Raw genomic sequence first — 21,783 nt, 5'->3', positions numbered from 1 at the left:
GGCCTACATGACTCCCAGGCAACAGACACTCGGTATTGCAACTCTCAAGGTCCTGGGTTTGGACTTTGCCACCTTGGGCAGAGTCCAGCATGCAGGTGGGTCGGTGTGTGCACCCTGCTGGACTTGCAATGGAACTGACCTTTTGAGTGAAGTAGGAAGTGGTGAAGGGAAGGGAAGCTGCTGACAGCCGACTTCTGCAACCCATGTGCTTGCCAGGCCAGGAGAAAGGCAGCAGAATTGTGGGGCAGCCACATCTGGGGCAAGAGCATCGGCAACTAGCGTTTATTTCACAAGTTCCTGGAAAGTTGGGTAGGAGAACTGTTGCATAGAAACAAAGCAAAAAGTTCTCCAGGGTGCACAAGCGGACCCTTGAGTGGTCTTGCATTTGGGTCATTAACGCCTGAGTGACCAGGAACTAAGTTCTTCTCCAGTCCGCCACCACAGCTGGCTCACAAACAGCCACTGCCTCTCCACTTCCCATAACTTTATTTCTAAGTGCCTCACAGTCCATCTTGCTTCTGCTTCACCCATCCCAGTACTTTCCTACTGCCTGCCTTAGGAGCCCTCCCACCTTGGGTGTCTGTGACACCAGCCCTCCTTGCTCTTCAAATTTTCTAATTCAGCCGCACACCTGATTAGTTCACTAAGATCTTATTCCTCAGGACTGACATGGAGAATCTGATTGGCTGCCTGGGTCAAACAACGTCCCCATGTGGCTAAGATTCAGTTCATAACAAAGACTTCATGTAGGAACAGGGCAAAGTCACCAAGAGCATTAGGGCAAGCTCCCTGGTCCAGCCAGTCTCAAGGAAGAACGGTGCTTAGGAAATGCTGACAGCTTGCAGAACATAACAAGGGCTATATCATCCCCTCTCTTTCCCAGACACCTTAGCTGGGGGGTCCCCTGCAGCTCTTCTGAGTCACCCTTTTCCCGGGCCAGGTGAACCAGAACCCTTCCAGTGCAGGCCTGCTTCCCATCAACTCTGTCTATTTGGACAAGTAATAAAGACTTCTGAGAGTTCCCCCCTTTAAAATAGAGGGGACAGTAAGAGAAGCTTATCACTTATAGCATCCTAGAATTGGTGAAATATGGGATTACTTCCCAGGGTGCTGCCCATGAATAAACTGCAATGTTTGTTTTTAAAGGTTCCCATTCCTCTCTCAGCCATCACAAGGCTAAAATGAGACCACATTTGCCGATGTGTCCAAACATGCTCAATCCTCCCTCCCCCCCCCCCTCTTCTAGACAACTTCTTTGGTGGGCAGAGGTGAGTGCTGGACACAAGGAGCCTTGCAGAGTGGGGATCGGGAAGACCTCTTGTTTGTTTGTCTGGAGAGAGGGAGGTTCAGCAGCAAGGGCTAAAGCAAATATTTGTGGTTATGGATTAACCTGACTCCCAGACTGACATGGCGACACCAGAACGAAATCGCAGTTTCTGCTTGGCCCACCCCTGTAAGTCCCCCTCAAGGCAAGACTGTGGAGGAAGGGGTGGGGAGGAGAGTCGGGCTGTGAGGAAGGGGAGAACCTTGAGCAGAGGATCTCCAGGCGCACTGAAACTTGGGGCCGAGGGAAAGAGGGCCCAGACTCTATCTAGACCGAGGCATGAGTTAGCGTTCCCTACAATCCAAGTGGCCCTTTCCACACATCAGATTCTGCGGATCACATGGAGCTCAGCGGAGGGGTTCGCCATGATCCAGAGGCTTCTCAATACCCAGAACCCCCACTACTCCACTCCACCCTGCCCCCTAAGATGGAACCTATGAACCAGGAAGTCAGCAAAGGAAAAGGCCGGGTGGGTCTGTGCAGCTGGGACAGGCAGGCCTGCCCACCTAGTCTTGGGGACTTAGAGGCCTTGCAGATTGACCATTGGTTTGGGGCAGGAGTTAAGGTTCCAGAGCTAGGGCCACATAGACTTGGCCTTGAAGCCAAACTCTGCCCTCCTCTTAGGTGTAGGTTTGTAATAAGCCACTTCTCTCCTCCCAGCTTCTGGGTTCTGTCCCATAAAACGAGGGTGAGAACATTAATGCCTACCTCTTGGGTGGTTGTAAACCTACACTAAGCCAGTAACAGTGAATGGTGACAGTGTGTGCATGTGTGTTCTAGTGATGGCGATTGAACCCAGAGTCTTAAACATGCTAAGTATGTTTAAGTACTGAGCTGCAACCCCCCCCCCCACCGCCCCGCACCAGTATGCAATACCTATTTAGCAGCTTGGAGGAGGTATGGGGAGACTGGGAAGATGGCTTGGTTGAAAAAGTGCTTGCCTTGTAAGTGTAAGAACCTGAGTTTAATTCCCAGAAAACAGTTTTTTTTTGTTGTTGTTGTTGTTTGTTTGTTTTTTGATTATTTTAAAAGTCACATGTAGTGGCACACACTTAAAATCCCAGTCCTAGAGGGAAGAAACAAGTAGATCCCTTGGGCTTGCTGGCTAGCCAGCCTACTTCATGAACTCCAGGCTGAGAGAGACTTTGTCTCAAAAAATAAAGTGGAAGCCAGGCATAGGGACATACCCCTTTAGTTCCCCCACTCAAGAGGCAGAGGCAGAGGCAGAGGCAGGCAGATCTCTATGAGTTCAAGGCCAGCCTGGTCTACATAGAAAAACAAACAAAATAACCTGGCAGGAAAGTGGACAATGCTTGGGGAGCCTGCGGAAGGACAGCCAAGATCACTCCTTGGTCCCCACACATGCCCATGCCTCTGCTCACATGACAGGCTCCGTGTGGGCTACTATTTTTTTTTCCAGCAACACTTTATGGAAGAGAGTTTATCCTTTTTACAAATGAGGAAACTAAGGCATGGAGTGGGTATACATCTTGTCAAATACTGTGCTCTCTCCCTCCTTCCTTCCTTCCCTCCCTCCCTCCCTCTCTCCCTCCCTCCCTCCAGAATGAACTGGAATTTGCCCCCCAGTGACTTTTCTGCTTTCAGGTAGCTGGGGTGTGCCTAGCTTCTAAAGGCCAAATGATTGCCTGCCTGTCAACAGTGTAACCCACCCCCAGCCCCAGCTTCCACACAGATGATGAGCAGAGAGATATCCTTCCCTCCCTCCCTCCCTTTCTTTCTTGCTTTTCTTTTCCCGTGTGTGTGTGTGTGTGTGTGTGTGTGTGTCTGTGTGTCTGTGTGTCTGTGTGTCTGTGTGTCTGTGTGTGTGAGCATGCATGCATGCTCACATGGGGAGGCAAAAGACAAACTTCAGATATTTTCTTCAGGAGCTATTCACCTTGCCTTTAAGAGAAAGGGCCTCCTGCTGGCCTGGAGCTGATCAGCTGGAGCTGGTCAAGCAGGCTGGCAATTCAAGCTGCCTGGACATCCATCCACAGAGATCTGCTTGTCTCTGCCTCCCCGGTCTTAGGATTACACAAACATCACCTAGATTTCTGTTTTAATTTTACATGGGTTCTGAGGTCTATTAAACTTAAGTCTTCAGGTTTGCACGGCAAGTGCTTTAGTGACTAAGGTATCTGCTCAGGGATGAGCCTTTCGCTCCACTTTCGGAGTTTGGGGGCCAGAGCAGATGTGGGTGTCCTGGGAGCTTAGAGGTTCTCTTCAGACAGGTGTCAACAGCTCCAGGATGTGGCAAGTCAGAATCTTCCTGCTGTTCGTGTCCACCTGGGGGATTTCTAGCACACCGACCCCTCTTGGTAAGACTGTCTCCACCCCTGCAAGACCCTCAGAACCTCCACTGGTTTCTCATGTCACTGGCATAAGAGGACCTCTCTAGAATGCCTCAGCTCTCCCCTGGACTTGTGTCCTTTTTTCGAGTGCCCTATCTACCTACCAAGTCCTTCTCTAGCCTGCCCTGCCCACGCCAGTGCTCTGGCTCCTCTGCCACCTCAACTCAGGTGACATGTCCTCCTCTACACGTTGCTCAAGCCCCTCCTGCGTTCTTCTGTCTCAGCTCCTCCCTCTTAGCTTTTCTCCTACTCAAGACAGACATCTCTCAGAGCTGAGTGACAGGTCTCTGTTCTTAGGTGTCCCTGCTCAAGGGCAAGAGATGGGGACTGTAGGATAGAGGGTGTTGCAAACCAAGAGGTAAGACAAGAAAGGCTCACTCAGCTATGCTGGGAGCAGTGTGAGACAGATTTCACTCTGCAGTCTGATTCTGTTATTACTATTTACTTATTTATTATTGGATAACATTATATAAGGCTATTTTCATGTACACATACCTTCAGTTTTAACAGCACCGGGATCTGGCCTTGCCCCTAAGTACCTCATTCTGCACAAGAACTGCAGATAATGCTGGGTGTTCCAGGCATCCCTCAAAGGAAGATCTGTTTGTTTCAGAGCACATGCTCTGTAAGATCCATACTGCTATTTTCCCAGGAGGACCTGGGAACAGTGCAAAAACGCAGGACACAGCATCCTCCCTGGGATGCTCTGAAGAATAAGACCAGCGGGACCAGGGTGAGGTCTTGCTAGGCTATCTCCAGCTGGGTTTCTTTACATCCTTCTTGACCCCTCTTGGGTGCCTCCACCACACTGACTCCCCTCCCAAAGCAGACCCAGTGTTCTCCAGCAGTGAGCAGGCCCACCAGGTGTTGCGGGCCAAACGTGCCAACACCTTCCTGGAGGAGATGCGGCCAGGCAACGTGGAACGGGAGTGTATGGAGGAGATCTGTGACTTTGAGGAGGCCAAGGAGATTTTCCAAAATGTGGAGGACACAGTAAGGCCACAAGGCTAGATCCAGAGGGTGGGACTCGGGGGTGGGCTGGTGGCTGGATGAGACCTTAGAGGAGCAGTGGGCATGACAATTACCACCGGGGCCCTATTTGGAGTCATAAGAATTGGTTGGCGGTGTAGATGTTAGCCTTATTTAAAGGCTTGGTCAGGACACAGGGGAGTATATGAACCTGGACCCTGAAATTAAGCTCAGAGAGAAGATGATCTGGGCAACCCTCCAGTGGCCACTGGCCACTATTGCCTGTCTTCCTGTCTCTCCCTCCCTGTGATCAGGTACTCTTTCTCTCCTCCAGGCTGCCCTGAACCTTATGGTTAGGTGTGTGACCAGGACTTTCTAATGTCTGTCTCCACAGGGTACTCTGAGCCTCAGTCATTTGAGGCCTATTTAGAAACACAGACTGAGCCAGCAAGTCACATCTCAAGCCTGGATGGTCCAAAGCTGGGGGTGGGAGTGGCTGACGGAGACAGAACAGCCTGAAGGGGAATTAGATTTTTCCACTGAGAACTCGAGAATAGATGGGCCAGTGGACAGAGTTCTGCTGCATGGAGAGGGGTTGTGGTGGGCAGCCAAGAACACTATGGCAGCTGTTAGTCTGAAAGCCCTTCCTACTCCCTGGACAGCTCATATCCAGGGGTGGGCAATGCCTTGTGGGCTTCCCCTTGCTAGGCGTGCTGGGCCCTGACTCTCTATCCTCTCTCCCGCCACAGCTGGCCTTCTGGATCAAGTACTTTGGTGAGTGGGTCCTAGACACCTGGATGGATGGATGGATGGGTGGGTGGGTGGGTGGATGGATGGATGGTAGATGGTGGATGGATGGATGGTAGATGCTTGCTCCTGGGTCGGTGAAGGTAGGAGAGGAAAATGGAGATATCCACATGCTCTACTTCCCCATCTCGCTGTCTTTCACAGATGGCGACCAGTGTGCAGCTCCACCCTTGGATCACCAGTGCAACAGCCCATGCTGTGGGCATGGCACATGTATCGACAGTCTGGGCAGCTTCAGCTGCTTCTGCGATAAGGGCTGGGAGGGCAAGTTCTGCCAGCAGGGTGAGAGACCTCTGTGAGGCAGCGCGGTGGGGTGAGGTGGGATCTGGAACCAATAGGGCCACCACGAGCTATCTGCACTCTTCTGTCTCACACAGAACGGGGCTTTCACGACTGCCAGGTGAACAATGGCGGCTGTGCGCACTACTGCCTAGAGGAGGGCGGCTATAGGCGCTGCACCTGTGCTCCGGGCTACGAGCTGGCAGACGACCATATGCGCTGCAAGTCCACTGGTGAGCCAAGGCAGTCCTGAAAAGAGCACCCGACCTAACACAGGCCGGGAGGGAGGGCATGCCCCGAGAGCAAGCACATCCTGGGGACCCAAGACAGGTAGACATACCCCACTCCCCAACCCTGAATGTAGTCTCTTGCTTATTTGCCAGATTTCAGGCTCCCCTGGAGCACAACTCATCTGCCTCTTGCTATGTTACACACACACACACATTCTGAGGTGACCTAGGAACCGAAGTCATCAGGATCTTCTCCCTTTACCTTTCTGGTTGTGTTACTTCCTCACAGAACCCTGGTTCTGCCTTCCTCTAAGATTTTCCTTTCGAATGAGTTTACTTATGTGCATAGTTTCAGAAGTCAGGGTACCCAGGAAGTGGTCACACTTGTCTTTAATCTCAGCACTCTGGAGGCAGAAGCAGGTGGATCTCTTTGAGTTCAAGGACAGACAGATTTCTAGGATACCCAAGGCAGTACAAAGGAATCCTGTCTCAAAAAACACAACAAAACGAACCAACAAACAAAAAGTAACTAAGATAAAAAAAGAAAGCAGGATATTGTTTTAAAAATATCCTGTAATAAAGTATTACAATGACTAGAATTAAAATATCAAGAGTTTAAAAATATATTTTTGAGACAAGGTATATTTTGTGTGTGTGTATCCCTGGCTGTCCTGGAACTTATCTGTAGACCAGGCTGGACTCCAACTCATAGAGATCCATCTGCCTCTAGAGGCACCTGAAGTGCTGGTACTAAAGGTGTGTGCCACCACCACCCAGCTGAGTTTTAAGATTTAAAAAAAAAATTATGTATTTATTTAGTATGTATAGTGTAATGCCTGCATGTAATGTACACCTCAATGCCAGAAGAGGGCACCCCATCTCATTAGGGGTAGCTGTGAGCCACCATGTGATTGCTGGGAATTGAACTCAGGACCTCTGGAAGAGCAGTCATCTCTACAGTCCTGAGATTTAAATTTTTAATTAAAAATGTTTCAATATAATCTGTATGTACAAAGTAAATATGTGAACATGTAATTTGTAAAAAAAAAAAAAAGATTCTTATTCAATATATTATGATCACACCCCACACCCCACACTCTTCCCAGCTCCTCTCCACCTTCCCTCCCATCTGGAAACACATCCTTTCTGTCTCTCCTTAGAAAACAGGAGAATAATAATGAAATAAAATACGATAAATTTAAAAAATTGAAATATGACAAAACAAGAAAAAGAGCCAAAGAAAAAGCACAAGAAATGTATGCAGATGCAGACACACACACATGTGCACACACAGGAATCCCACAAGAACCCCAAACTGGAAGCCATGATTTATATGCTGAGGGTCTGAAGGTGGGTGGGTGGGGGCCTGACTCAGCATTATGAAAGACCCTCCAATGACTTCATTTTGTGTTGACCATTCACTTCCAGGTGTGCAGCCAACCATTAAGGGTGGTTTGTTTCTCCAATAAGGCTCCTGTGGAGAAAACTAATTTTTCACTTGCAAGTGGCTATCAATTGGAGATAGCTTCTGAGCTCGGGATGAGGTGTGTGTCTTCTCTGCTCAGCTGGTGCAGACCTGAGCAGGCCCTGTGCGTGCTGCCCCAGTCTCTATGAGTTCATATGTTGCGTCTAGGTCTTGATTCCTTGGTGTCCTTCATCCTCTCTGGCTCTTACACTCTTTTTGCCTCCTCTTCCAGAGTTTCCTGAGCCCTGGAGGGGGTGGTGGGGGTGGTGGTGGTATTTGATAGAGACTTCCCTTTTAGAGCTGAGTATTCTACTCTCTGCTTGTTGTCTGGCTGTGGGTCTCTCTATTTGTTTTCTCTCCTGCAAGAGGAAGCTTCTCTGATGATGGCTGGGCAAGACACTGATTTATGAGTATAACAGAATGTCATTAAGGAGTCATTTTATTGGTATGTTCCTTTGGCAGAACAGTAGTATTTGGTTTCCCCTAGTCCCTGTCCTATCTAGTCTCGAGTTTTTAGCCACCCAAGCAGCATTGGGTGTGAGTGCCCTCTCAGGGAGGGACCTTAACTCAAGTCAGAGAGTGGTTGGTTACTCCCACAAGCTTTGTGCCACTATTGTACCAGTGTGTCTTGCAGGCACTCTTGTAGATAGAAGGGTTTGTAGCTAGGTTGGGTTTTGCCTTTCTCCTTTGTCAGCATGCAGAGTACCTTCCAGTACCATGAACACTAGTCCATAGTGGTGAAGGCCCTAGCGAGGCACCAGCTGGAATTCTTCATGCTCAATGAGTTTTGTAGGTATTATCACAGCAATACCGACTTACTTTACCATTAGTTTGTGAAGAACCACCAATATCCTTGGCAGTAGGGTTGCCCATGGACAACTTTGGCAAAGAATTCATTTAGATGTAATCCATCTGTGATACTAAAAGCTTCCTTTGGTGACAAGAAAAATTCACACACACACACACACACACACACACACACACACACACACACACAAGCTTCTACTGTGCCAGGTTTCCACAAAATGCCTCAGATGGCCCTTAGTTTTAGCCATCCTTCCTCATATTCCCCATCTTCCCTCGCATCCCTGTTTGGTCCTCCCATTCCAGTCCTTTTCTAGTCCATCTATAACTATCTATGCTATTTCCACTTCCTAAGGAGACCCATCCCTCCCCTACAGTCCCTTACTCTCTACCCAACCTCTGAGGTTATATAAACTGTAGCTTGCTTGTCAATGACTTAACAGCTAACATCCACATAAGAGAAGACAGACCATATTTGTTTTTCTGGGTCTGAGTTACCGCACTCAGGATGATTTTTTTTTTCTAGTTCCATCCATTTACTTGTGAACTTCATGATTTTATTCATTTATTTACTTTAAAGCTGAGTAATATTTCATTGTGTAAACATAACACATTATATTTATCCATTCATCCACTGACAAAAATCTAGGTTGTTTCCAGTTTCTGGCTATTAGGAATATGGTTGAGTAGGTATCTCTGAGGTAGAATGAAGTGTCCTTTGGGTATATGCGCAAGAGTGGTATAGCTGATTCCCATCTTCCTGAGGAATTGCTACACCGATTTCTTTAGTGGCTGTACAAGTTTGCACTCTCACCAGCAATGGATGCATGCTCCCCTTACTTCACATCTTTGACAGTATGAGCTGTCATTTGTTTTTAATGAACTTGGCCATTCTGGTTAGTGTAAGATGAAAGTTCAAAGTAGCTTTGATTTGCATTTCCTTCCTAACTGAGGGTGTTAAAAAATTCTTTAAGTGCTTTTTTTTTTTTTTTTTACAGCTATTTGTTTTTCTTTTCTTTTTTCTTTTCTTTTTTTTTTTTTTTAGAATTCTGTTTAGATCCACACACAATTTTTAAATTGGGTTATTCATTTGCTTGATGTCCAGTTTTTTGAGTTCTTTACACAATTTAAATCGCAGCCCTCGTATATATATGTAGTTGGTAAAGATCTTTTCCCATTCTCCTTTGCCTTGCAGACATTTTTCGGTTTCATGAAGTCCCACTTATTAATGTTGGTTTTAGTGCCTGTAGTTGGTGTTCTGTTCAGAAAGTCCTTGCCTGAATAAATGAGTTCAAGGCTACTATATACTTTCTCTTCTATCTGTCTTTATGTTAAGGTATTTGATCTATTTGCAGTTGATTTTTGTGCAGAGTGCTAAATATAGATCTATTTGCATTCTTCTACATGCTGCCATCCAATTTGACCAACACTATTTATCTTTTTTTCTCCATCTATTGTGGTTGAACGTTTTAATGGGTATAGTGGTCTAGCTGGCATCTGTTGTCTCTTAGAGTTTATAGAACCTTCTGGCTTTTAGAGTCTCATGGAAAAGCCAGACATTATTCTTATAGGTTTGCCTTTGTATGTCTTGATCGTTTTCCTTTCCAGCTTTTAATATTTTTTGTTCTGTATATTTATTGTTTTGATTATTAGGTGAGGAGGGTAATTCATTTTTTGGTTCATTCTGTTTGGTGTTCTGTATGCTTCTTGTACATAGTTATCTCCCTTTTTAGACTGGGGAAATTTTCTTCTATGAGTTTGTTGAAAATACCTTTTGTTGCTGGGTGGTGGTGGTACACGCCTTTAATGCTAGCACTCAGGAGGCAGAGGCAGGTGGATTTCTGTGAATTCAAGGCCAGCCTGCTTTACTGGGTGAGTTCCAGGACAGCCTCCAAAGCTACAGAGAAACCTTGTTTCAAAAAACAAAAACAAAAGAAAATTTTTGTGTGTGTCTTTGTCCTGTGCTCCTCCTTCCTTTCTCTATTCCTATTATTCTTAGATTTGGTCCTTTCATGTATCCCAGATTTCCTGAATGTTTTGTGCCGGATTTATTTTTGCTCTTCAATATTTTCATTGACCAAGGTGTCCATTTCTTCTATCTTATCTTCAATACCTGAAATTTTCTCTTCCATCTCTTGTACTCTGTTGGTGAGGAATTTTTAATTTTCAGTTTTCTCTCAGTTTGAATTTTCTATATTGATTGGATTTACACTTGTAAAGTCTTGAAGTGTCTTCTTCCTGTCATTAAACTGTTTTTGTTCTCATAGATTCCTTTAATGGATTTGTTTACTTCCTCTTTAGGGACCTTCTCAGTATATTCATAAAGGCCATTTTTGAGATCCTTGTCTGGTGCTTTAACTATATTGCATTGCTCATGGCCTGCTAGGGTGGCTGGCCTTTAGTGGAGACTTTTGTCCTGGCTGCTATTGGTTGTATTTTTACACTAAGCATCTGGGTTGGGGAATGATTGTAATTTTAGGTGCTGATGGTGGTGTTCTCTTCTTTGGTTTCTGTTGTTCTGTTGCTCTTTCTGGTTCTTAAGGAGTGCTATGGCTATGGGTTGCCTGGTAGTGGACGCTTCTAGGATCCTGCCTCCTCTATTTTCCGTGTCTGACCGACCTCCCCTGCCCCAGAAATAGTCTCATGTATCCCAAGCTGGCCTTGAACTCACTGTGTCACTGGGGATGACTGATTTCTTATCTTCCTGCCTCTGCCTCCAGAGTGCTGGGACTACAGATGTGCACATCCTATTTTGTTTGGTGCTAGGAGTGAAACTCGGAGCTTTAAGCATGCCAGGCAAGCACTCTACCAATTGAGCTTTGTTTCCAGCCCTGATTTTGCATGTTTTTTAGAAAACTATTTACAACTTTATATTCTGGTTCCTATACAGAAACACACTTTTAAACTGTAATTTAAAAAAGAGATGTTTATTTTATGAGTATGGGTATTTTGTTTGCATGCATGCAATTGTGTACCATTTGCATGTTTGTTGCCATGGATCTTCTGGAACTGAAGTTACAGACAGTTTTGAGACACTGTGTGGTAGCTGGGAATTAAACTTGGGTCTTCAAGAGGAGCAGCCAGTGCTCCCAAATGCTAAGACATTTCTCCAGGCCCTAAATTTTGTATTCTGAACTGACTGAATATCTACAGGAAGTTTCAAGAAGTCCCCATGGGCCTGCCTTCCTGCAGGCTTTCCTGAAGGCTAGAGTCATTGGCAGACACTTGGTTCACTTGATTAGGTCTTAACCCCATGATGGGGTTTGGAAAGCACACCCACAAAGCTGGTGGGTGCTCTCAGTTGCTTTACAGCACTCAGGAGCAGGATGGGCAGAGGCGTTGTCGTCTTTGCAGCCTATGGTCCTCTAGCCATGCCATTCTGCTACACAACTGTCTGTAATCCTTTTCTCGAGGCCTCTGCCATGAGGAGGGCTTCCCAAAACTCCCTTGTCAGCTCACACTATGCTCCATCTGGACTGCCCCCACCCCAGAGGTTTAGAGGACTCCTAAAGGGTGCTGTATATGAAATCCCAGTTTCTAGGAACTTTGCTACCAAGAGAGACTTTCACTTCTCAGTTTGCCAAGTCAGGTACTATGTCTACCTACCGGGAAGCTTCTGGAATCTAGTGCTGCTGTCTGCTTTCCATCCTGCCATTCCTTACTTGCTGCTGGTGATCCTCTGCTCCATCAGCTAAGATGAACTAGCATTCAGCACTTACAGGAGCAGACCTTGCAGACCATCAGCCCTTGTGTTTCCATGATGGGCCCATTGCTATGGGAAGAGACAGCTCAGTTGATAAAGAGCTCGCATATGAGCACAGGGACCTGAGTTTGGATCCCCAACATCTGCATAAAGAAAAAAAAAGCCAAACATTGTTGTATGCACCTGTAACCTCAGCGTGCTAAGAGGGAGGGCAGAGACAGTAGGATCCCTAGGAGTCACTGCTCAATCAATGAAGCTCTACACTCAGTGAAAGCCTGTCTCAAAAATAAGACGTAGAAACAAGAAAGGCACTCAATGTTGACCTCTGGCTTCTACATGCATGTGCAGCTGCACATATGTACAACACACACACACACACACACACACACACACACACACACACACACACACATCCTTCTGGAGCTGGAAAGAGGGTCAGCAGTTTAGAGTACTTGGGAACCTGATTTGGTTCCCAGCACCTACATGGCAGCTCACAACTGTCCTTAGTTCCAGCTCCAGAGGATCTGACGACCTCTTTCTGCCTCTGAGGGCACCAGGCACACACAGTGTACTTAAATACAGTGTACTTGCATACATGCAGGCCAAAGATTCATGCACATTTAAAAGAAAAATAAGAGAATACTTAGCTCTTTCTCCATAACCTGTCCACCTACTTTGAGATATGCTGAATCCAGGTTATCTTTGCTCATAGTTATGAGACACATTGGTAGCGATCGTGCATGCCCAGTTCTTGCCAATAGGTGGCACTATTTGATTTTGAATTCCAAGCTGCACTCCTCAGAGAACAGATGAGCCAGCAATGCAGAGTCATGACTAGGAGGCCCTTTACCTCCAATCTTTTACTTGCAGTGAATTATCCATGTGGGAAGCTGTGGAAGCGGATAGAGAAGAAACGCAAGAACTTCAAAAGGGACGCAGACCCAGAAGATGAACTAGACCAAGATCCAAGGATCATCAACGGAACTCTAACGAAGCAGGGAGACAGCCCTTGGCAGGTGAGGGAGCAGACAGCCTTCCGGGCCCCCTGCTGGCATGAGAGAAGTGTGGCTGTTTGGGGGGTTGGGTCGAAGCTGGTAAGGATAGCAATGGGCTTGTGCTGGGAAAGGCATGTGTCAGAGTTACTGTTGCTATGATGAAACAACATGACCAAAGGAACTTGGAAAGGAAAGAGTTTGTTTGGCTTACATTTCTACATCACAATTCATCATCAAAGGGAATCAGGACAGGGACTCAAGCAGGACAGGGACCTGGAGGCAGAATCTGATGCAGAAGCCATGGAAGGGAGCTGCTTACTGGCTTGCTCTCCGTGCTTGCTCAGCATGCTTTGTTTTGTTTGTTTACTTTGTTTTGTTTTTTCGAGATAAGATTTCTCTGTGTAACAGTTCTGGCTGTTCTGGAACTCACTCTGTAGACAGGTTGGCCTCCTGAGTGTAGGGATTAAAGCTGTACCCCAGAACCACCTGGCTTCAGCCTACCGGGACACCAGCCCACATGTGACACCCCCCCACACACACACACACATTGGGTTGTGCCATCCTCCATCAATCGCAAATTAAGAAGGTGACCTCCATTTGGATCTAATGGAAGCATTTTCTCAATTGTGTTTCCCTCCTTTCAGATAACTAGCTTGTCTCAACTAACTAGCCAGTATAGCATAAATGGGAGCAACCAGAAGGAAGAGCTCCAGTGTTGGAAAAGAGATGGAGAGACAGAGCTCATATGGGTGGGAGCTGAGGCAGGGACTATGTTTCTGGAGAAGGGTCTTGTGTGGGAGAGAGCTGGAAGGGATTGCTAACCCTGAGGGTCCCCAGTTTCAGCATGGAGCAAACATTTAGTTGTTTCTCATTTTCGCCAGGCTCTGAACTCAGGAGTACACTAATAGTTCACAGATTTGAGAAGCTTAGTAACTCTGGAAATAGTTTTTTAGTAGGATGAGAACCAGGATGGCCATCAGAGCAGAGGGAGGCCCGAGAGGTACCCCAAGCAGTCTGAAGGCTCCCCAGATGATGTAAGACCTGGCCCAAACCCCAGCTTGAGAGCACTCTGATACTGGCAGGTGACTGTAGGAGCTGTACAGGCTATGCCAGGGAGATGCCCTGACACAGGCCAACACCAGACAGTGTAACCAGAAGAAAGCACTGGGAAAAGACTTGAAGTCTATGTGTGCCAGTGGGACTGGGAAGCCAGGGGAGTGCTTGAAAACTGCTGAGAGCCATGAGTCCTGCGCTAGGAGTAGTCAGAGGCAGCCTGTGATGTTATTTTCAGGCCATCCTTCTGGACTCCAAGAAGAAGCTGGCCTGCGGAGGGGTGCTCATTCATGCTTCCTGGGTGCTGACGGCGGCCCATTGCATGGAGAACACCAAGAAGCTCACCGTAAGGCTCGGTGAGGGCTGCAGCCAGGCAGGAGCAGCTGGAGGCCTGGGATGGAGCAGGGGAGGCAAGCTTGCTCTCCAGGGTGGTTAACCCTGGCAGTTATATCCTTAGGCTCCACAGAGGATGCTTGGGGGACAGAGGCATCTGTGCTAGCCCCAGCTCACACTGGGACTCCAGGCAGCTGGTGATCATTTCACATCTAGGTCCACATGTTTGTGAGGAGAGTCACACAGCTAGGTCTCCTCACTCCCACTCCTATGGATCCAGCTCTATGTGAGCCTCAGCTCCTGACCATGGTCAGACCCATGACACTGTGTGAACTTCACACAGACTGACAAGGTGGAGCTGTGCAACATTAGTCTGCCTTGCTAACTGCTTCCTTGGGAATCTGAGGGTCCCCAAGTCTAGGCCCTACTGTGTGACAATTTCTGGAGGGGTTTTAGCAGACACTATATCAAAAAGAAGAGCCAAGGAATACTTAGTTGTTAAAATGAAGACTTGAGTTCAATTCCTAGCACCCACATAGAATCCAGACATGGTAGCATACAGCTAACCCTGGTGCTGGACAGGCAGAGGAGAGTCACTGGGGCCTGCTGGTCAGCCAGTCTAGCTGAATCTGTGAGCCTCAACTTCAGTGAGAGGTTCTGACTCAAATATAAGGTGGAAAGCAATTGAGGAAGACACCAATCATTGACCTTTGGCCTCTGTATGCACTCACACACATGCGTCTTCCGTGAATACAAGTACATATATACATGATACATACACAAGTACATAATAAAAGAAAGGGTGTGCTGAGAATGACAAAACTGACACGCTGTACTGCCTTCAGTGTCAACAGTGGCCTCCTGTACTGCCTTCAGTGTCAACAGTGGCCTGTGGCTCTGTTTCCTGCAGCCATCAGCTGGTAGGGAGGATCTGTCTCTTCTCTGGTCCAGAGCATTCTTCCTAGCAGTGCCTGGGACCTTCTGGGGCTTCCCCTTGGATCTTGCTGCCCTGGAGCCAGTCTCTCCAGCAGTGTTGCTCTTTGTTCCCTCCCTCTACAGGAGTCTCTGGCGTCTCTGCTCTTTTGATCTTGTACTGTTCTGTCTGGGAATTCTGAGTTCAGACCAGCCCCTTAGGAACTTATGCCCTAGGGCCCACTACTCATGCTCCTGGCAGGAACACTCACCTTTGCTAAGGATCTGAGGCACAGGGACCCAGTTCAGGGCTTCATGCAGCCGCATAGAAGCTCCCTCAGCCTACTCTGATAGCATCCTTGCCTTGCAGGTGAGTATGATCTGCGACGCAGAGACCACTGGGAATTGGACCTAGACATCAAAGAGGTCCTCATCCACCCCAACTACAGTCGGAGCACGAGTGACAATGACATTGCACTGCTCCGCCTGGCCCAGCCAGCCACTCTCTCTAAGACTATAGTGCCCATTTGCCTGCCGGACAATGGCCTTGCAGAGCGTGAGCTCACTCAGGCTGGCCGGGAGACGGTGGTGACAGGCTGGGGCTATCAAAGTGACAAAGACAAAGATGGCAGGAGAAACCGTACCTCTGTCCTAACCTTCATCCGCATCCCCGTGGCCCCAAGAAATGAATGCATGCAGGTCATGAGCAATGTGGTCTCAGAGAACATGCTGTGTGCAGGCATCCTTGGTGACAGTAGAGATGCCTGTGAAGGTGACAGTGGTGGACCTATGGTGGTCTTCTTTCGGGGCACCTGGTTCCTGGTGGGCCTGGTGAGTTGGGGTGAGGGCTGTGGGCAACTCAACAACTATGGTGTCTACACCAAAGTAAGCCGCTACCTCGAATGGATCCACAGCTACATTGACGACAAGGATGCTGCCCTGAAGACCCAGGGGCTGTAGCACCCTCCCTGCTCATCCTTGGACCTCACTCTTAAAGTGAGGCTGGGCTAGTGAATACTAAGGCAGAGGACATTAAAGGGGCATGCAACAATCATACCCACCTGAGTTCCTGTGTGTCTTTCCATCCTTTTTATGGGCTATTCTGGAGAAAATTAACATTAGGTGAGCATCTACTATATACTAGGTGCTTTATGAGAAGAACCTGAACTCCCAAAGCAGTTCTGTGGATTGAGGGCGGGGTGGGGGTAGGGGAGGATGCAGTAAGACCTGAGGCTGGTATAACTTGGGGGTAGTATTTAATAGACACAGGTTTTTAAAGTGTTATTTCAAGAAACTAGAGCCTTTCTCAGGGCCTCAGAAAGAGCCCATGCTAGTTGCAGGTCAGAAAACCTTACTGGTGGCCTCTGTTACTTAAAGGCTCAGAAGGGCCATGTAGTGGAGCCTGGGATTCAAACCAAGGATGCACTCCCAAGCTCAGCAGCTTCTCTTCTCCACTGCTCCTGGGAGCAGCTGGAGGTGTGGCATGGGGGTTGGCATATGTGTGTGATTATGTGTGTGCATGTACATATGTGTGCTTAGAGGCCAGAGGACAACTCCATGTGTTGTTTCTCAAGCACTATCTTTTTTTTTTGATCCATTGTCTCTAGCTGGCCTGAAATCTATGTAATAGGCTAGGCTGGCTGGCCAGTGAGCCCCACCCCCACCCTCAGAGTTTGAGGCCAGCCTGGTCTACAGAGTGAGTTCCAGGACAGGCTCCAATGCTACAGAAAAACACTGTCTCAAAAAAAAAAAAACAAACAAACAAAAAAAAACTCTGAATTGTTTTTTTTTTTTTGGGATGGGGACATGTGCCATGTCACGTGAGTGGAGGACAGAGGACAAGCAGAGACAGAGGGTCAGTAGCCCACTGAGGAAGGAAGTAGCCAGACTCCCAGAAGGTGCTGCTCAGAATAGCCTGCCAGTCTTGTTGAGGAAGCTGTTTAAGAATGAAGTTATAAGCTGGGTGCAGTAGCAGCACCTGTAGATCCTGCTGCTCAGGAGGCTGAGGCAGGAGGACAGCCTGGGCAACACAGCAAAACACTTTCCCTTAAAAAGAGCAAAAAAAGAAGGAAGAGGTGGAGTGTGAGGAGGAAGGAAAGGGAGGAGAGGAAAGTAGTAAGGCTGGTTGGTTAGTGCTGCCCATCTGGCACTGGTGTAAGATCACCACTGCAGCGTGGGTAACTTCCGGACTCCACATCCCTGAGCAGAACTGTCCCCCTTGCCTAGCAGCCATCCGTTTTAAAGAGCTCCTCCAGACAGATGGGCCTGTGAGCCTGTCCCGGCTCCGGGCTGTAGCTCCTCAGGACAGATGGGACTGTGAGCATTTCCCATTTCAAGTTAGAATGCAGATTGGCTTGATCTTTGCAGACCTGGTGTGGCTTTAAAAATCTATCAGCCGGGCATTGGTGGCACACGCCTTTAATTCCAGCACTCAGGAGGCAGATCTCTGTGAGTTTGAGGCCAGCCTGGTCTACAGAGTGAGTTCCAGGACAGGCTCCAAAGCTACAGAAAAACACTGACTCAAAAAAAAAAAAAAAAAAAAAAAAAACAAAAAAAACAAAACTCTTGAATCGTTTTTTGGGATGGGGGACATGTGCCATGTCACGTGAGTGGAGGTCAGAGGACAACTTTCAATAGTCACTTCTTCCAACATGTGGGTTTGGGGAAATCAAACTCAGGTTGTCACCTTGTCAGCCAATTCCCTTACCTGCTGAGCTACCTCACTGGCCCCAAAAAGGCATAATTGAGACAGGATTTACAGGGGAAAAAAAGCTGAGATAATTAGACAGTAGTCTTGAAATTAGTCCAGCTCTCTATGGTTCTGAACTGGGCAAAACTTTTCTTCTCTGGTTGCAATGGTTTAGTTGTCAATTTGACTGGATTAGGGAATAATCAGTGAGCTGGTATGCTATTCTACTTTTGGCTACTATAATAGAAGGCTTGAGGTAGGATAACTTTATTAAGAACAGATGTTTTTGTTACCTCACCATTGGTTTGGCCTCTTGGAAAGGCCTGAAAACAGCTGATCATGGCGACACCATAAGGAGACTTTGTACTGAGTCACAGAGTTGACAAGAAGGCATACAGCAGTTTGGGGGAAGGACTCATAACAGCTTGCTTTGTGAGAGTTTAGGAGATTGAGACAGAAAAATCACTGCCTTCCAAGGGTGATGATTACAGAAGCCTAAGGACCTCCCCCTGGGATTCATCTCTTAAAGATGCCACATCATCTCCCTGCTCTGGCCAGCTTCCAGCACATGGGGTTCATGCCATATCCAAACTGTAGAAGCTGGGTGTGCCTGCTGGAGGACACTGGCAGGTGTATGAGTCCATGGGCTGAGGGGGATGATCTGTGTCACCTGTGTTGTTCCACCCAACTAGCCCAGGTCAAACTAAGAGGGGAGGGAAGGTCTCTCTCCCTCCCCCTCTCTCTCTCCTGTTGCTGGGACATTGTATTGAGTTCTCTAGGGTAATAAGCTTAGAGAATGACTCTATATCCTCAAAGGGGATTTGTAAGATTGTTTACACTGCAGGGGCTTTGTAATCCAGCAATGGTCATCTACACACGGAAGAGGCTGAGAACCTGGGAGCTGTTGAGTGCACAAGTGTTATCCACGTTGGAAGGCTAGAGACAAGTTTCCTTCCTCCTCCTGTGATTATGACCTGGTGAGTTTTATTAGGATTGCTGATAGGAACATGGACACCTCACCAGTCTATCCCACTGAAGAAAATGTCTCTCTCCACCAGCAACCACTAACTGCCTGTGGATCCTCAAGGAGGGGAGAGTTAGTTTCATTATTTTACATGTGGAAATCCAGTTTTCCAAGTTCCATATGTTGAAGAGGTCTTTTTGCCAGTCTGTACACTGGACATGCTTGCCTACAAGTGTGTGGCTAAGCTGTGTGGATTTATTTCTGGGTCCTTTATATCCCATCCCATTGGTGAGTGTACTTTTTCCCCTTCCCCCTCCTTTTTATCTTTCTTTCCTTTCTTCTGCCTTCCCTCCCCCTCTCTCCTTCCCTTCCTTCTTTCTTTGTGCACAGAAAGATGTCCAAAGCACATACTGGCAAATACATGGATTTGGGAAAACTCAATTTCCTAAATGTAAGGGAAAGGGCCAACCAAAGAAACACACCCTGAACAGAGCCAAAGAAACACACTTTGTCCCTAGAATCAGAGCCAGTGAAAGAAATACACCCTGGTCCTAAAATTAGAGCCAAAAAGGACCAGTGAAAGAAATACTTTAGCCCTGAAACCAGAGCCAAATCTGACCCTAAACCTGTGCAGAAAACCAACCAATCCCTGAGCACAAGGTCTAGCCAGTCTGAGCTCAAGGACTGAAATCTGACCAATCCCCACCCTGAAAATCTCCCTAGAAAACTCTACCCCCTAAGAAGCCCTATATAAACCGTGTCTGTTCAGCTTGTGGCTGTTCGGCCTCCCTGGCTGTCCTCTGCCACCCTGGCAGGTGCTTTTTACTTTTTTTCTACTTAGTGTGAAAAGGGCTGCTTAAGTGTCCTACTGTACAGCACAGTTTCTTAAGGGACCTGTATTCCCCCTCACCTTTTTCAGGCCCTACATGAAAGTATGGGCCCACCTTAGGAGGCCAAAACATAGTGGGTTTTCTTTGTTTATATTGTTTTTTACACTTTGGGGGCCCACCATCCTGCTCCCAAATAAATACTTTTTACTTATGAATGCCCAGTCTTAGCTTGGCATTATTTCTAGCCATATTTTCTTAAATTATCCCATTTTTAAAACTATCTCATTCACTTTTTTGCCTTGGGGCTTTTTCCTTTCTCCACTCTATATACCTCTCTCCTTCTCACAATGCAGCTGGCCGTGTGGCTGGGTGGCTGGCCCCTGGCATCCCCCTTTTCTCACATCTCCCTCTTCTCCCTCGCCTAGAGTTCTCCATTTATTCTCTCTGCCTAGCAGCTCCACCCATTTCTTTCTCTTGCCTAGCTATTGACCATTTAGCTCTTTATTACATCAATAAGGTGTTATAGGCAGGCAGAGTAACACAGCTTCAGAGAGTTAAATAAATGCAGCATAAGAGAATGCAACACATCTTTGCATCATGAAACAAATATTTCACAGCATGAACAAATATTAAACTAATACTCCATAACAGGAAGCAGCCTGCTCATTCTCCCTGGGCTACAGCTTCCCAGTGGAGTTGACATCCAGGCTTCTGCCTGATCCTTTCCATGGCTTTGCACCATCTGCCCAAAGGGGTCTCCTGCTGCCTCTTTCACCTTTTTCTGAAGCTTGAACTTAAGAATTTGATCTCCTTTTCCTCATGTATCATTGACATTGCTGAAAAGAACAAGATTGTGCAGCGACAGGAATGTCTGGTCAGCCACAGCCATGGGCTATTTCAGAAACCACAGTTGATATTTGCCCTAACTGCTTTTGAAACAGTCCACTGATCTACTGAAGATGAAAGTACAAACCTGTGTGTTTATCTGGAAGCTCTGTTCATAGAGTAATAAATGCACTTGTCCTCCCAGTAGCAAATGACCTACTCACCATGCTAAGTAGCTAATGCATTAGATTTGATGAAAGATAAGACCTTGAGAAAACTCAACTTTGTTATAGGAGTTGTCAATTTGTAGTATGATGTATATAGCTGGAAGTGTCCAGGAACAGGTTCTGAAAAGGCTGGACTTAAACTATGATACAGGGATATGTTGGTTTCTAGAACTCAAGATGCTCTCATTTATAAATATTCTGTGTAACGATCCCTGGCTACCATTCCAAAGGAGAAAAGAAATCCAAGTTACATGAACTGAAGCAGCAAGCAACAATCAATGCACATTTCTGGCTGGAATGTTTTTTTTTTTTTTTACCCTTTTCCTGATGTTTATTCATTTGTGAAAGGAATAAAATGGTACAAAGAGCACATTCTCTGATTTTTCTAACTTTTGGCTCATTGTGAACAAAGTGGCTTTTCCATGGACTTAACTTGTTGTTATCGAGGCATGGTGATGCACATCTTTAATTGCAACACTAGTAGGCAGAGGCAGGTGAATCTCTGTGAGTTTGAGGCCAGCCTGGTCTACAGAGAGAGTTCTAGGCTTGTTAAGGTTACATAGTGAGGTGCAGTCACAAAACAACTGAACATGGAACAATCATCAGTGAAACCTTCACTATTTTATTAGACTGGAGGCAGCTTAAAGACTCAGGAAGCAGAAAATCAATGAGAGAGACTGACTCAACAAACTGGACTGGTCATATCAAACATCAGTGGGCAGGCACAGTGGTAAAGGAGTGTCTGCCAAAGGGGCAAGGGATACTTTGGGTTTATGTCGGAGATTTGGTAAATACAACTGCTGCGGTTACACACAAGCCTGCAGTTTCTCCCTCTTGGAGTTGTTTGTCCAAATATTTGTCTTTATAAACTGCCTTGCCCCAGTTATCAGGATGTGGGTCATAGTGGGTGACTGAGTTTGGCAATGGCAGTGATGGGTAAGGGGCTGTGGAGTTTAAATATAGGGCATTGGACAGGCACAGTTTGTTCAAGGTTTATTCTCTAGTTACATAGAACAAACTGCC

The 21,783-nt window shown here is 46.9% G+C and overlaps 1 protein-coding gene across 2 annotated transcripts; it reads left to right on the top strand.

Moving 5' to 3' along the window:
• Positions 1-1,363: 1,363 nt before the first annotated feature.
• Positions 1,364-16,285, top strand: Proc (protein C, inactivator of coagulation factors Va and VIIIa). Of its 2 annotated transcripts, none has more exons than XM_051202309.1 (9): positions 1,364-1,453; positions 3,556-3,642; positions 4,502-4,668; positions 5,394-5,418; positions 5,596-5,733; positions 5,829-5,963; positions 12,803-12,948; positions 14,219-14,336; positions 15,596-16,285. In XM_051202309.1, exons 1-9 carry the CDS (start codon positions 1,408-1,410, stop codon positions 16,183-16,185), a joined length of 1,452 nt encoding a protein of 483 aa, XP_051058266.1. In that variant the 5' UTR covers positions 1,364-1,407; the 3' UTR covers positions 16,186-16,285. The 2 variants fall into 2 exon arrangements, with proteins under 2 accessions (XP_051058266.1, XP_051058267.1); XM_051202310.1 differs by having other exon boundaries at positions 1,365-1,453; positions 4,505-4,668.
• The last annotated feature ends 5,498 nt before the right edge of the window (positions 16,286-21,783 follow it).

The sequence above is a fragment of the Phodopus roborovskii genome, unplaced genomic scaffold, assembly GCF_943737965.1.
Source record: "Phodopus roborovskii unplaced genomic scaffold, PHOROB, whole genome shotgun sequence".
Classification (NCBI taxonomy): Eukaryota; Metazoa; Chordata; class Mammalia; order Rodentia; family Cricetidae; genus Phodopus; species Phodopus roborovskii.
This window is presented reverse-complemented; position numbering and strand designations above follow the sequence as displayed.

Coding starts and splice junctions, on each gene's coding strand:
- Proc (XM_051202309.1), top strand. CDS start 1,408: ATGGCGACACCAGAACGAAATCGCAGTTTCTGCTTGGCCCACCCCT. Junction 5,734..5,828: donor GGGCAAGTTCTGCCAGCAGG/GTGAGAGACCTC, acceptor TGTCTCACACAG/AACGGGGCTTTCACGACTGC. Junction 12,949..14,218: donor AGGGAGACAGCCCTTGGCAG/GTGAGGGAGCAG, acceptor TGTTATTTTCAG/GCCATCCTTCTGGACTCCAA.